We start from the raw sequence: 15,415 nt of genomic DNA, 5'->3' as shown, positions 1-15,415 counted from the left end.
GTGTGGTGTAGTGTAGTGTGCTGTAGTGTGGTGTAGTGTAGTGTGCTGTAGTGTGGTGTAGTGTAGTGTGCTGTAGTGTGGTGTAGTGTAGTGTGCTGTATGGTGTGGTGGTGTTGTGGTGTGGAATGTAGTGTGGTGATGTGTAGTGTCGTGTAGTGGTGTGTAATGTAGTGCAGTGTGGTGATGTGTAGTGTGGTGGTGTGTTGTGTTATGGTGGTGTGTGTTGTGTTGTGTTGTGTAGTGTAGTATAGTGTAGTGTGGTGGTGTGTAGTGTAGTGTAGTATAGTGGAATGTAGTGTAGTGGTGTGTAATGTAGTGTAGTGATGTGTAGTGTGGTGGTGTGTGCTGTGTAGTGTAGTGTAGTGTAGTATAGTGGAATGTAGTGGTGTGTAGTGTAGTGTGGTGGTGTGTTGTGTTATGGTGGTGTGTGTAGTGTAGTGTAGTGTAGTATAGTGTAGTGTGGTGGTGTGTTGTGTTATGGTGGTGTGTGTTGTGTAGTGTAGTGTAGTGTAGTATAGTATAGTGTAGTGTGGTGGTGTGTAGTGTAGTGTAGTGTGGTATAGTGTAGTGTAGTGTAGTGTAGTGTTATGGTGGTGTGTATAGTGTAGTGTAGTGTAGTATAGTATAGTGTAGTGTGGTGGTGTGTAGTGTGGCGGTATGTCGTGTAGTGTAGTGTAGTGTAGTGTAATGTAGTGTGGTGATGTGTAGTGTAGTGTGGTGGTGCAGTGTGGTGATGTGTAGTGTATTGTGGTGGTGCAGTGTGGTGATGTGTAGTGTAGTGTAGTGTAGTGTAGTGTAATGTAGTGTGGTGATGTGTAGTGTAGTGTGGTGGTGCAGTGTGGTGTAGTGTAGTGTAGTGTAGTGTAGTCTAATGTAGTGTGGTGATGTGTAGTGTGGTGATGTGTAGTGTGGTGATGTGTAGTGTAGTGTGGTGGTGGAGTTTGGTGATGTGTCATGTAGTGTAGTGTAGTGCAGCGTTGTGTAGTGTAGTGTAGTGTAGTGTAATGTAGTGTGGCGATATGTAGTGTAGTGTAGAGTAATATAGTGCGGTGGTGTGTAGTGTAATGTAGTGTTGTGGTGTGTCGTGTTGTGTTTTGTCCAGACAGGGCTGTGGGATGCCTGCTAATCTGTGCACAGTTCAGAGGCAGCACAGCTGGATGCTTCAGACACGACACAGCGAGTGCATTTGCTACAAGCTGATTGTGCCTCTAAATCTTAAGCACAGGGCTGTGTGTGTGTGTGTGTGTGTGTGTGTGTGTGTGTGTGTGTGTGTGTGTGTGTGTGTGTGTGTGTGTGTGTGTGTGTGAGAGAGAGAGAGAGAAAGTGTACAAGTATTTGTTCAGAGGCAGGAGAGAGGGCCAACAGACTGCAACTACACATACACCACCCTGAGTGTTGGATAAGCATGGCTGAGAATGGTAGCGCTAAGCCCTGAGGGACATGCCTGCAGCAAGAGTACTGGTGTGTGCCGAGATGGAGGGGGGAAGAGAGAAGGAGAGATGGAGAGAGAGATAGGGAGAGGGGCAGAGGGGAGAGAGAGGACAGAAGACTAGGCCCAGATGGTGGGCAATTAGCACAGTGCCAGAAATAGGAGTCATCTGCCAGAGAGAGAGAGAGACATAGAGAGTGTGAGACAGAGAGAAGACAGAGAGAATGCGAGAGAGAGACATTGAGAGAGAGGAAAGAGACATTGAGAGAGAGGAAAGAGAGAGAGAGAGACATTGCTTTAGCAATGCAAACATATGTTTACCGTGCCAATAAATGCCTTTGAATTGAATTGAGAGAGAGATAAGAAAGGAAGAGAGACAGAGAGAAAGAGAGCGAGAGAAAGAAGGGGAGAGCAGGAGAGAGAAATAAGAAGATAAAATTCAAGAGAGCAAGAGAGAGAAAGAGAAGATAAGAAGAGACAGAGACAGAGACAGAGAGAGAGAGAGAGAGAGAGAGAGAGAGAGAGGGACAGAGAGAGAGAGAGCGAGAGAGGGACAGAGAGCGAGAGAGGGACAGAGAGAGAGATAGGGACAGAAACTGATGGAAAGTGGTGTTTGGGGTAAAACATACAACATTATAAAATCCATGTACACAAACAACAAGTGTGCGGTTAAAATTCTTCCCACAGGGCCGTGGTGGGAGACAAGGATGCAGCTTAAGCCCCACCCTCTTCAACATATATATCAACGAATTGGCGCGTGCACTAGAAAAGTCTGCAGCACCCGGCCTCACCCTACTAGAATCTGAAGTCAAATGTCTACTGTTCGCTGATGATCTGGTGCTTCTGTCACCAACCAAGGAGGGCCTACAGCAGCACCTAGATATTCTGCACAGATTCTGCCAGACCTGGGCCCTGACAGTGAATCTCAGTAAGACCAAAATAATGGTGTTCCAAAAAAGGTCCAGTTGCCAGGACCACAAATGCAAATTCCATCTAGACACCATTGCCCTAGAGCACAAAAAAATGATGAGATGAACCTGGAGAAGAGTCCCCTAAGCAAGCTGGTTCTGGGGCTCTGTTCACAAACACTAACACACCCCACAGAGCCCCAGGACAGAAGCACAATTAGACCCAACCAAATCATGAGAAAACAAAAAGATAATTACTTGACACATTGGAAAATAATTACAAGAAAACAGCAAACTAAAATGCTAAACAGAGAGTACACAGTGGCAGAATACCTGACCACTGTGACTGACCCAAACTTGAAGAAAGCTTTGACTATGTACAGATTCAGTGAGCATAGCCTTGCTATTGAGAAAGGCTGCCGTAGGCAGACATGGCTCTCAAGAGAAGACAGGCTATGTGCACACTGCCCACAAAATAAGGTGGAAACTGAGCTGCACTTCCTAACCTCCTGCCCAATGTATGACCATATTAGAGAGACGTATTTCCCTCAGATTACACAGATACACAAAGATTTCGAAAACAAATCCAATTTTGATAAACTCCCATATCTACTGGGTGAAATTCCACAGTGTGCCATCACAGCAGCAAGATTTGTGACCTGTTTCCACAAGAAAAGGGCAACCAGTGAAGAACAAACACCATTGTAAATACAACCCATATTTATGCTTATTTATTTTCCCTTGTGTACTTTAACCATTTGTACATTGTTACAACACTGTGTATATATACAGTGGAGCAAAAAAGTATTTAGTCAGCCACCAATTGTGCAAGTTCTCCCACTTAAAAAGATGAGAGAGGCCTGTAATTTTCATCATAGGTCCACTTCAACTATGACAGACAAAATGAGAAGAAATAAATATTTGCATATTATGGTGTAAAATAAGTATTTGGTCACCTACAAACAAGCAAGATTACTGGCTCTCACAGACCTGTAACTTCTTCTTTAAGAGGCTCCTCTGTCCTCCACTCGTTACCTGTATTAATGGCACCTGATGAGGATAGGCTACCCATCCTGTTGGGGGAGGACGCAGAGAGCTGTGGGTTGGCAGCGCACTACATTGCTGCCTGCCACAAGTTGAGGGACAGTGTCTGACAGACCAATCAACCTACACATGTCCTCTACTGTATGCTTATTGTTATTGTTGAATGTATGGTTATTTTGACCCTTGGTTATTGTTGTTACTGTTGTCCCGTTGACAATTTTGATTCTCACTTTTATTTATTTTTATATTGTAAATATCCAAAATAAGCTTTGGCAATATGTACATTGTTACGTCATGCCAATAAAGTGAATTGAATTGAATTGAATTGAGGGAGAGAGAGAGAGCAATAGAGAGAGAGAGAGAGAGAGAGACAGAGAGCCAGAGAGAGCAAGAGAGAGAGGGAAAAAGAGAGAGAGAGAGAGAGAGAGAGCGAGAGGGGGAAAGAGAGAGACAGAGAGAGGGAATAGAGAGTGGGGAAGAGAGAGGGAAAGAAAGAAAGAGAGAGAGAGAGAGAGAGAGAGAGAGAGAGAGAGAAAGTGAGAGATGTTCCACGGTTACCAGCTCTGCTAAGCAGCACATTAGCAGGGCAGGGGGTTATTCTGGGGAAGGTTACACACTGGAGCAGTGGGAGGCACCCATTCCTGGAGCAGGCCTCTCTGGGAGTGGTCTGAGTGGAAAACTGGCAGATAGACCAATAAGAAACCTTTCTCCTTCTTGGTCAAATAGCCCTTACACAGCCTGGAGGTGTGTTGGGTCATTGTCCTGTTGAAAAACAAGTGATAGTCCCACTAAGCGCAAACCAGATGGGATGGCATATCGCTGCAGAATGCTGTGGTAGCCGTGCTGGTTGTGTGCCTTGAATTCTAAATTAATCACTGACAGTGTCACCAGTAAAGCACTCCCACACGTCACACCTCCTCCTCCATGCTTCACAGTGGGAACCACATATGCGGAGATCATCCATTCACCTACTCTGCTTCCCAAGGACAGATTTCAAGGACAAAAGACAGATTTCTACCGGTCTAATGTCCATTGCTCGTGTTTCTTGGCCCAACCAAGTCTCTTCTTATTATTGGTGTCCTTTAGTAGTGGTTTCTTTGCAGCAATTCGACCAGGAAGGCCTGATTCACACAGTCTCCTCTGAACAGTTAATGTTGAGATGTGTATGTTACTTGAACTCTGTGAATAATTTATTTGGGCTGCAATTTCTGAGGCTGGTAACTCTAATAACCTTGTCCTCTGCAGCAGAGGTAACTCTGGGTCTTCCTTTCCTGTGGCGATCCTCATGAGAGCCAGTTTCATCATAGCACTTGATGGTTTTTGCGACTGCACTTGAAGAAACTTTCAATGTTCTTGAAATTTTCCGTATTGACTGACCTTCATGTCTTAAAGTAATGATGGACTGTCTTTTCTCTTATTTGAGATGTTCTTGCCATTATATGGTGTCATGACGTTGGCCTGGAGGTAGGTTTATGACAAAAATCATTCCTTGCCAACTGTAGTAGTCACTACAAGACAACTAGTAAAATGCTCTAATCATGTATTCCTGTAGGATAACATTTCAGAATAAATCTGTAGGACAACTGGACCCCTTGAGTACCAGTACCGATACGACAGTCAGTCCAGCAATACTCAGTAAGACTCAGCAACACTCAGTAAGAAGTAACCTCACTTTTGCTTTTGATATTAGCAACATAGGAGTCACTCAGAGTGCAACACGGGGAAGGGAATCTCCATTGCACTCTTCCATTGGTTAACACACGCCACTAATAAATAGAACCCTCCGTTGAGGAGAAAAGTTATTAGAAGTCATGAACCACGATCACACCACGTACGACTGGTCTAATACTTAAAGAGTACTTCCGTCATGAGGTTAGCTCCTCCGTGGATAACATAGCTATGAGGTATACTTCTTCATACCTACCGCCACTACAATAGTGGAAGACAGTGACTGGTAGTAAAACCACTACAGACTCCCTCGACACCAATTCTGACTGACCTCCAGGCATTGACCTGAAAATTACCTGACTACGTCAGACTCATTCTGAACAAGTTTTAATCTGCCAGGATACTTGGTTTCCTTCCCTTGACATGTGCGCTTGCGTAGGCATAAACGCACATGCACAACGGAACATCCAATTAGGATTTATGCTAGGATCACTTAAGGGTCCGATCAAAATACCAGCCTTAGTAAAGTTGAACATTTATTTTGAGGCCTTTAAATCTACAGCTACAGCACTCACCAGTTTTCTTCTCAAAACTAGTGCCTTACAGCTGTAGACTTATCATATAGTTATCAACTTAGGATAGTACCCTAAGCAACACCCCGCAAATTAGGAAAGCCCTAGATATGACATTAGACAATGCCATGATAGGGTCATCAAGACCATGGACGTAGACAGAATACAGTCCAAGTAGATGATTAAGGTGGCATAACTATAGTTTGTTTTGTTTATGCTTTCGTTCATTTAGTTTAATTTTCTTCGGCACGTAGGAAGTGATAGAGCCCTAGACAACTTCCCCATACAACCATCAGTTAGTGCCACAACGCAGCTCATTTGGGAGGAAATGTAATGATATATTTCATGAGTGTGTGTGCGTTGTTAACATCTGCCTAAGTTACTGCCCAGATCTTCCGGTCTGGACGACTAGACGACGGGTCCGGAACGGCGATCCCAACATCTGCTGCCCAGCCATGGAGCGGACTTCTTCATTTGCAGAACCCTACCCGGATTGACCACCAGAGGGGGGACTGCAACAGCAACCACCAACTGGACATCTGCTGTTCAGCCATGGAGCGGACTTAATTCGCAGAACCCTACCTGGGTCGACCACCAGATGGGGACCACAACGAAGGTCCACAACCAGGACAACCCACGGTCATTTTTATGTTGGTTTGCAACATGCAGGTTAATCGCAAGATTTAACCCAATATAGGATTGTCATGACGTTGGCCTGCGGGTAGGTTTATGACCGTCATAAATACCTCTTCCACCCTTTTTCCTCTCTCTACCCTACTGATGTGACGTTTGTAAACTCCTTGGTTAACATAGAGATTCTGGGAACATCAGAAGGTGGGGGGAAATGAACTGTATTCTGGTAATCCGACCAATTGAACATATGCGGTGGTACTTAATGAATATGATGTCAGTTCGGTTGTCATCTGAGACATTCTCATCAATGATAGGAGGACATAAACTCTACAGTGGAAATTCTGCACATTGTAGTTATCAGAGTCACATGTAATTGTTGTTCAATTTAAATGTTTGAATATAAAATTATTGGTGAAGAGATTAAGTGTAATTTTAGCTTCCAAATAAGAGATTTGGGTTTTCATAGGGTTAGGGCTCTGCTCAATCAGTGGCCCGCCCCTGTGAAGAGACATGGGTTATAAAACTTTTCAGACACACCGTTCTCGCTCCACTATATAAAGCCTTGACGAAAATGTAACCTCCTGTTCCAAGTACGTGAGGTCTGCAGCATCTGAGTTAAAAGGACTAACATGTCAACTACAGAACTAAGCCAACCTCAGCGTGAGCTTTGGTTGTGAATGGTATGAACTTTGAACTCTTATTCACTACAGAAGTGATACCTCCTAGCCGTTGAGTTAGCAAAAGCAGCCACAAACGCGGGCTAGGAAAGAACAGACAGAGTATCCTGTCTCCCACACAACAACGTTACTACAACGTATCTAATTGACCACCAGAGACATTCTTCAAAGGACTGGGTTTGGCAACACGGCCTTCCATCTACCATCAACCTACCGAAGCGCAGCTCAGAGTAAATATTTATTGCATTTTCCTTTTCCAAATGGGCGGTAATTTAGAATGCATAAGATACTGTATTTACGATAGCACAGCTTCTCCCTTTGTCCCTCAGTCTTCCCGCTCTTTCACTCAAACCCAGCCCCTTTTCTTTTGTGTAACCAGCTGTCATATCTGTTTTCGCCCGCTAGGGACGTTTTCCTTTATGACGTAATTTGTAATCAAGGTGTAATTCATTCTGTGCATATCTAATTCTGTGTGATTATTTAGGTATTTAGTAAATAAATAATTAAACCCAATTTGGTATTGCTGATTCAACTTGTTAGCTAGGGTTCGTGAAGATAACCAAGAATTTACAACTTTCAGATGAGACTGAATTAAGGTGACGATTAATATTGACTGCTATTGATGTAAAATTTTACTAGGTCTTTAAGATTTTATTCAGAAGATAACAGCTCTATAAATATTATTTTGTGGTGCCCCGACTCTCTAGTTAATTACATTTACACGATATTCTCAATCAGGTAATATTAATTACGGAGAAAGGATTTTAGAGAATAGCATGTGATATCACTTAATCTGGCATAGCCAAAGACACGACAATGGAGTTGGTCTCATACCAAATAGGGCTATTTCTGTATACCACCCCTACCTTGTCACAACACAACTGATTGGCTCAAGCGCATTAAGAAGGAAAGAAATTCTACAAATTTACATTTAACAAGACACACCTGTTTAATTGAAACACATTCCTGGTGACTAACTCATGAAGTTGGTTGAGATAATGCCAAGAATGTGCAAAGCTGTCATCAAGGAAAAGGGCGGATACTTTGAAAATATAAAATATATTTTGATTTGGTTCCATATGTGCTATTTCATAGTGTTGATGTCTTCACTATTATTCTGCAATGTAGAAATAGTAAAAATAAAGAAAAACCCTTGAATGAGTAGGTATGTCCAAACTTTTGACTGGTAGTGTGTATATATAACACAGGAAATCATTTTTTGACTGCACTGGGCCTTTAAGAGAGACAGTTCTGAGAAGAAGGAGAGAACAAAAAATACATATTTTTCTAAGAATCATATCTATTTCTCAACATTACTCATTGATGCAAGATACCTTGTTTATACCCGATAGCCTCACATCCAAGCCTCCACTCGATAAAAACCTCACTGCATAAAAGGTTCATGTTCTGTTTTTGCAAGTGCATGAGTCAGATTGATGTTGTGATCTTGTTTCACTTACACAATAAACCCACTTCAGTGTGTGTGTGTGCCTGTGTGCGTGCGTGCGTGCGTGTGTGTGTGTGCGTGCATGCGTGTGTGCGTGTGCGTGCGTGCGTGTGTGTGTGTGCGTGTGTGTGTGTGTGTGTGTGTGTGTGTGTCAGACACTCACATGTGCTGGGATGCGTTGGGAAAGGCAGTGCTGTACTGAGGTGCTGAGTCCTCTGGCCCATGGGGGGCTGCATGGCTCATCACCATCATCACTGGCCGGTGAGGGTACATCCTCTTAGACGAGCGGAAGTAGTTGATGCCATCCTCTGTGATGAGGTCCGTAAAGTAGTCCTGCAGAAGGACGACACGCTGATTTAACATCCACACAATGAAAGGGGACATCGGTAAATACGCTTTCCACAAATGTCTGTGTATCCACTTGATTTTCCTGAAATGCTTTTTGCAAGTCACCCTTTGCTAGTTTGAATTAAAACGTTTCACCACTTCACAGGTGTAGCTGATGTACTATTACAATTAACAATGTCTTCAAAGAGATCCCTCTCTCTATTCAGACATGACAATGGAGACTGAAGGAATGACAAGGACCAGGGTTCCATCTCTGAGACCAGGCCGACTGAAGGAATGCCAAGGACCAGGGTTCCACCTCTGAGACCAAGCCGACTGAAGAAAATGCCAAGGACCAGGGTTCCACCTCTGAGACCAAGCCGACTGAGGAATGCCAAGGACCAGGGTTCCACCTCTGAGACCAAGCCGACTGAAGGAATGCCAAGGAATAGGGTTCCATCTCTGAGACCAAGCCGACTGAAGGAATGCCAAGGACCAGGGTTCCACCTCTGAGACCAAGTCGACTGAAGGAATGCCAAGGACCAGGGTTCCACCTCTGAGACCAAGCCGACTGAAGGTATGCCAAGGACCAGGGTTCCACCTCTGAGACCAAGCCGACTGAAGGAATGCCAAAGACCAGGGTTCCAGCTCTGAGACCAAGCCGACTGAAGGAATGCCAAGGACCAGGGTTCCACCTCTGAGACCAAGCCAAGGGGAATATGCAGTCAGAAATCCACACTCATCTTCCTCCCCGTCTCTCTCTCTCGCCTTCTCTCTGAGATAGTGCCAGTGGGGGATGGAGAGGAGGCCTTTAGTGAACAGGTTGTGTACATCTGCAGGGCAGTGTTCATGCCATAAACCAAACCACCCCTCCCTCCCTTCCTCCAGTTTTCCCCTCCCATCCCTATCTTCTGTGGGAGGCACCCATTCCTTGCAAGGCACAACTGGAACTAAACTGGGGCCAGGTGGTGTTGGGAAACAGGACAGATAGATACATCTATATTGTTGGGAAATATCTTGAGAGAAGAGGAGTAAATGTAGGACAATGAAAAGGCCTTGACTGATTGATGAGGATGACACTGGCAAACTCAGTTGAGATGAACTCACAGGCAGGGCACAGCACGAGTGAAAGAACACACACATGCGCACGCACACACACACACAGACGTATTATACAGACCTTAGGGTACTCGCAGCCATGTTTCTCGCGGACTCCATTCCTGCACAGGGTGTAGTTGTAGAAGCGGGAGTTCTTGACCAGCCCCACCCACTCTCTCCACCCAGGAGGAATATAGGAACCGTTGTACTCATTCAGGTACTTCCCAAAGAAGCCTGCATGGTGGGGCACAGGCCATTCAATTAACTTAGTTACATTCTTGTTGAAGGGTGGAGGGAGGGGGAGGGAGTGATAGAGGGAGGGAAGGCTGGGTGGTGGAGGTGGAGGGTGCAATGTCACAGACAGGGTAGCCTAGTGGCTAGAGCGGTTGGACTAGTAACCGAAAGGTTGCAAGTTCAAATCCCCAAGCTAACAAGGTACAAATCTGTCATTCTGCCCCCAAACCCACTGTTCCTAGGCCGTAATTGAAAATAAGAATATGTTCTTAACTAACTTGCCTAGTTAAATATTACTGTTTCTACAGTTACTGCTATTATTGTTACTACTCCTACTGCCTGGATAAATGCTAGAGACAGAATTCTGATCTGATTTGCTCCTCTCCTAGTGGATTAGCAGGCAGTAGCTGAGGGAGAACACACTACCTTTTTATGTATTTTTTATTTTACCTTTATTTAACCAGGCAAGTCAGTTAAGAACAAATTCTTATTTTCAATGACGGCCTAGGAACAGTGGGTTAACTGCCTGTTCAGGGGCAGAATGACAGATTTGTACCTTGTCAGCTCGGGGATTCGAACTTGCAACCTTTCGGTTACTAGTCCAACGCTCTAACCACTAGGCTACCCTACCTACATCAGACCGTATTCACAAAGTGTCTGAGAGTAAGAATGGTGATCTAGGATCAGTGTTGCCTTTCAGATCATAATAAATAATAGGATAGACCCCTGCCCAGGTGTTTCTCTCTGGGGGAAGGAGAGTTCTTCTGTGGCTTAACGTTAACATAATGAGTTGATAGGTTTTAGCATGGCATGAGGCCTTTGGTTGAGGCAGTGTTGGGTTGTTGGGGAGAGGCAGGACATGGCCGATACACGGCACAGACACATTGTAGACCGATGAGGCCTTTGGTTGAGGCAGTGTTGGGTTGTTGGGGAGAGGCAGGACATGGCCGATACACGGCACAGACACATTGTAGACCGATGAGGCCTTTGGTTGAGGCAGTGTTGGGTTGTTGGGGAGAGGCAGGACATGGCCGATACACGGCACAGACACATTGTAGACCGATGAGGCCTTTGGTTGAGGCAGTGTTGGGTTGTTGGGGAGAGGCAGGACATGGCCGATACACGGCACAGACACATTGTAGACCGATGAGGCCTTTGGTTGAGGCAGTGTTGGGTTGTTGGGGAGAGGCAGGACATGGCCGATACACGGCACAGACACATTGTAGACCGATGTGGGCTTTGTTTTTCCGTCAGTCATAACGTGGAGGATTTCTAGGGAAACTGCTTGGAACACATGTTACTGCATGTCTTGTGTAACACCGATTGAGATTCTCTTGATTTTTTAAATATATTTTTTTAAACATTTCTAGATTTCCATTCATTTGTGTAATGAATTTATACCAGTGCAGTGCTGTGCAGCAGCCTCCCCTTTCATTTGGAATGAGTCACAAAGGTGTAACTTCAAAACAAGCACATGACCACATCTTCAAAGAAGGGTTTTTGATCATGAGTGAATGTGTGTGTATGAGCGTGCATGCTTGTGTGTGTTCTTTTCCTATAAGTTCTGTGATTTCTGGAGAACAGGACAAAGGCAATGTCAGAGCTGGCTCCTGAAAGGACTTCTCTCTCTGTTATGGCTGGGAGCCAAGTACTGTATCTAATGTAAAAGCAACTATTGCATTAGTAAAGAAACCTATGAATGTCAGTGTCTGTCTGGATGAAACAGCAAGGTCTGCCAGAGAATGGCCATCCACTCTGAGAGAGACTCAGCCTGCACCCCAAACGGCCGTCCACTCTGAGAGAGACTCAGCCTGCACACCAAATGGTCGTCCCCTCTGAGAGAGACTCAGCCTGCACCCCAAATGGCCGTCCCCTCTGAGAGAGGCCCAGCCTGCACCCCAAATGGTCGTCCACTCTGAGAGAGGCCCAGCCTGCACCCCAAATGGTCGTCCACTCTGAGAGAGGCCCAGCCTGCACCCCAAATGACCGTCCCCTCTGAGAGAGGCCCAGCCTGCACCCCAAATGGTCGTCCACTCTGAGAGAGACCCAGCCTGCACCCCAAATGGTCGTCCACTCTGAGAGAGGCCCAGCCTGCACCCCAAATGGTCGTCCACTCTGAGAGAGACCCAGCCTGCACCCCAAATGGTCGTCCCCTCTGAGAGAGACCCAGCCTGCACCCCAAATGGTCGTCCCCTCTGAGAGAGACCCAGCCTGCACCCCAAATGGTCGTCCCCTCTGAGAGAGACCCAGCCTGCACCCCAAATGGTCGTCCCCTCTGAGAGAGGCCCAGCCTCTTTTATAGTGCACCACCTTTGACCAGAGCCCCTAGGGTAGTAGTCCACTATACTCTGTAGATAATAGGGGGTAGTAGAGGACTATATCCTGTAGATAATAAGGTGTAATAGAGGACTATATCCTGTAGATAATAGGGGGTCTAGTGGACTATATCCTGTAGATAATAGGGGGTAGTAGAGGACTATATCCTGTAGATAATAAGGGGTAGTAGAGGACTATATCCTGTAGATAATAGGGGGTAATAGAGGACTATATCCTGTAGATAATAGGGGGTCTAGTGGACTATATCCTGTAGATAATAGGGGGTCTAGTGGACTATATCCTGTAGATAATAGGGGGTCTAGTGGACTATATCCTGTAGATAATAGGGGGTCTAGTGGACTATATCCTGTAGATAATAGGGGGTAGTAGAGGACTATATCCTGTAGATAATAAGGGGTAGTAGAGGACTATATCCTGTAGATAATAGGGGGTAGTAGAGGACTATATCCTGTAGATAATAAGGGGTAGTAGAGGACTATATCCTGTAGATAATAGGGGGTAGTAGAGGACTATATCCTGTAGATAATAAGGGGTAATAGAGGACTATATCCTGTAGATAATAAGGGGTAGTAGAGGACTATATCCTGTAGATAATAGGGGGTAGTAGAGGACTATATCCTGTAGATAATAAGGGGTAATAGAGGACTATATCCTGTAGATAATAGGGGGTAGTAGAGGACTATATCCTGTAGATAATAAGGGGTAGTAGAGGACTATATCCTGTAGATAATAGGGGGTAATAGAGGACTATATCCTGTAGATAATAGGGGGTCTAGTGGACTATATCCTGTAGATAATAGGGGGTCTAGTGGACTATATCCTGTAGATAATAGGGGGTCCAGTGGACTATATCCTGTAGATAATAGGGGGTCTAGTGGACTATATCCTGTAGATAATAGGGGGTCTAGTGGACTATATCCTGTAGATAATAGGGGGTAGTAGAGGACTATATCCTGTAGATAATAAGGGGTAGTAGGGGACTATATCCTGTAGATAATAGGGGGTAGTAGAGGACTATATCCTGTAGATAATAAGGGGTAGTAGAGGACTATATCCTGTAGATAATAGGGGGTAGTAGAGGACTATATCCTGTAGATAATAAGGGGTAATAGAGGACTATATCCTGTAGATAATAAGGGGTAGTAGAGGACTATATCCTGTAGATAATAGGGGGTAGTAGAGGACTATATCCTGTAGATAATAAGGGGTAATAGAGGACTATATCCTGTAGATAATAGGGGGTAGGATAGAACAGAACAACTGACAGGATAGAACAGAACACCAGGGATGATAGAACAGAACACCAGGCAGGATAGAACAGAACACCAGGGAGGATAGAACAGAACACCAGGGAGGATAGAACAGAACACCAGAAAGGATAGAACAGAACTACTGACAGGATAGAACAGAACACCAGGGAGGATAGAACAGAACACCAGGCAGGATAGAACAGAACAACTGACAGGATAGAACAGAACACCAGGGAGGATAGAACAGAACAACTGACAGGATAGAACAGAACACCAGGCAGGATAGAACAGAACAACTGACAGGATAGAACAGAACAACTGACAGGATAGAACAGAACAACTGACAGGATAGAACAGAACACCAGGCAGGATAGAACAGAACACCAGGCAGGATAGACCAGAACACCAGGCAGGATAGAACAGAACAACTGACAGGATAGAACAGAACACCAGACAGGATAGAACAGAACACCAGGCAGGATAGAACAGAACACCAGGCAGGATAGACCAGAACACCAGGGAGGATAGAACAGAACACCAGGGAGGATAGAACAGAACACCAGAAAGGATAGAACAGAACAACTGACGGGATAGAACAGAACACCAGGCAGGATAGAACAGAACACCAGGCAGGATAGAACAGAACACCATGCAGGATAGAACAGAACACAAGGCAGGATAGAACAGAACACCAGACAGGATAGAACAGAACAACTGACAGGATAGAACAGAACACCAGGGAGGATAGAACAGAACACCAGGGAGGATAGAACAGAACACCAAGCAGGATAGAACAGAACACCAGGCAGGATAGAACAGAACTACTGACAGGATAGAACAGAACACCAGGGAGGATAGAACAGAACACCAGGCAGGATAGAACAGAACAACTGACAGGATAGAACAGAACACCAGGGAGGATAGAACAGAACAACTGACAGGATAGAACAGAACACCAGGCAGGATAGAACAGAACAACTGACAGGATAGAACAGAACAACTGACAGGATAGAACAGAACAACTGACAGGATAGAACAGAACACCAGGCAGGATAGAACAGAACACCAGGCAGGATAGACCAGAACACCAGGCAGGATAGAACAGAACAACTGACAGGATAGAACAGAACACCAGACAGGATAGAACAGAACACCAGGCAGGATAGAACAGAACACCAGGGAGGATAGAACAGAACACCAGGGAGGATAGAACAGAACACCAAGCAGGATAGAACAGAACACCAGGCAGGATAGAAAAGAGCTACTGACAGGATAGAACAGAACACCAGGGAGGATAGAACAGAACACCAGGCAGGATAGAACAGAACAACTGACAGGCTAGAACAGAACACCAGGGAGGATAGAACAGAACAACTGACAGGATAGAACAGAACAACTGACAGGATAGAACAGAACAACTAACAGGATAGAACAGAACAACTGACAGGATAGAACAGAACACCAGGCAGGATAGAACAGAACACCAGGCAGGATAGACCAGAACACCAGGCAGGATAGAACAGAACAACTGACAGGATAGAACAGAACACCAGGCAGGATAGAACAGAACACAAGGCAGGATAGAACAGAACACCAGGCAGGATAGAACAGAACACAAGGCAGGATAGAACAGAGCAACTGACAGGATAGAACAGAACACCAGGGAGGATAGAACAAAACACAAGGCAGGATAGAACAGAACAACTGACAGGATAGAACAGAACACCAGGCAGGATAGAACAGAACACAAGGCAGGATAGAACAGAACAACTGACAGGATAGAACAGAACA

The 15,415-nt window shown here is 45.1% G+C and overlaps 1 protein-coding gene across 5 annotated transcripts in view; it reads right to left on the bottom strand.

Moving 5' to 3' along the window:
* The window catches only part of LOC115125019 (extracellular sulfatase Sulf-2-like), a 342,598-nt gene that overhangs the window by 46,759 nt on the left and 280,424 nt on the right, over nt 1–15,415 (bottom strand). For all 5 annotated transcript variants that reach the window (XM_065005239.1, XM_065005241.1, XM_065005237.1 and 2 more), the window contains 2 exons: nt 9,886–10,037; nt 8,542–8,711 (listed from right to left, as the gene is read on the bottom strand). In XM_065005239.1, coding sequence (XP_064861311.1) covers nt 8,542–8,711; nt 9,886–10,037 — 322 coding nt within the window. The remainder of the gene's footprint in view (nt 1–8,541; nt 8,712–9,885; nt 10,038–15,415) is intronic.

This window comes from Oncorhynchus nerka, linkage group LG20, assembly GCF_034236695.1.
Source record: "Oncorhynchus nerka isolate Pitt River linkage group LG20, Oner_Uvic_2.0, whole genome shotgun sequence".
Taxonomy (NCBI): Eukaryota; Metazoa; Chordata; class Actinopteri; order Salmoniformes; family Salmonidae; genus Oncorhynchus; species Oncorhynchus nerka.
The sequence above is the reverse complement of the archived record's forward strand: the minus strand, read 5'-3'. Positions and strand labels throughout refer to the sequence as shown.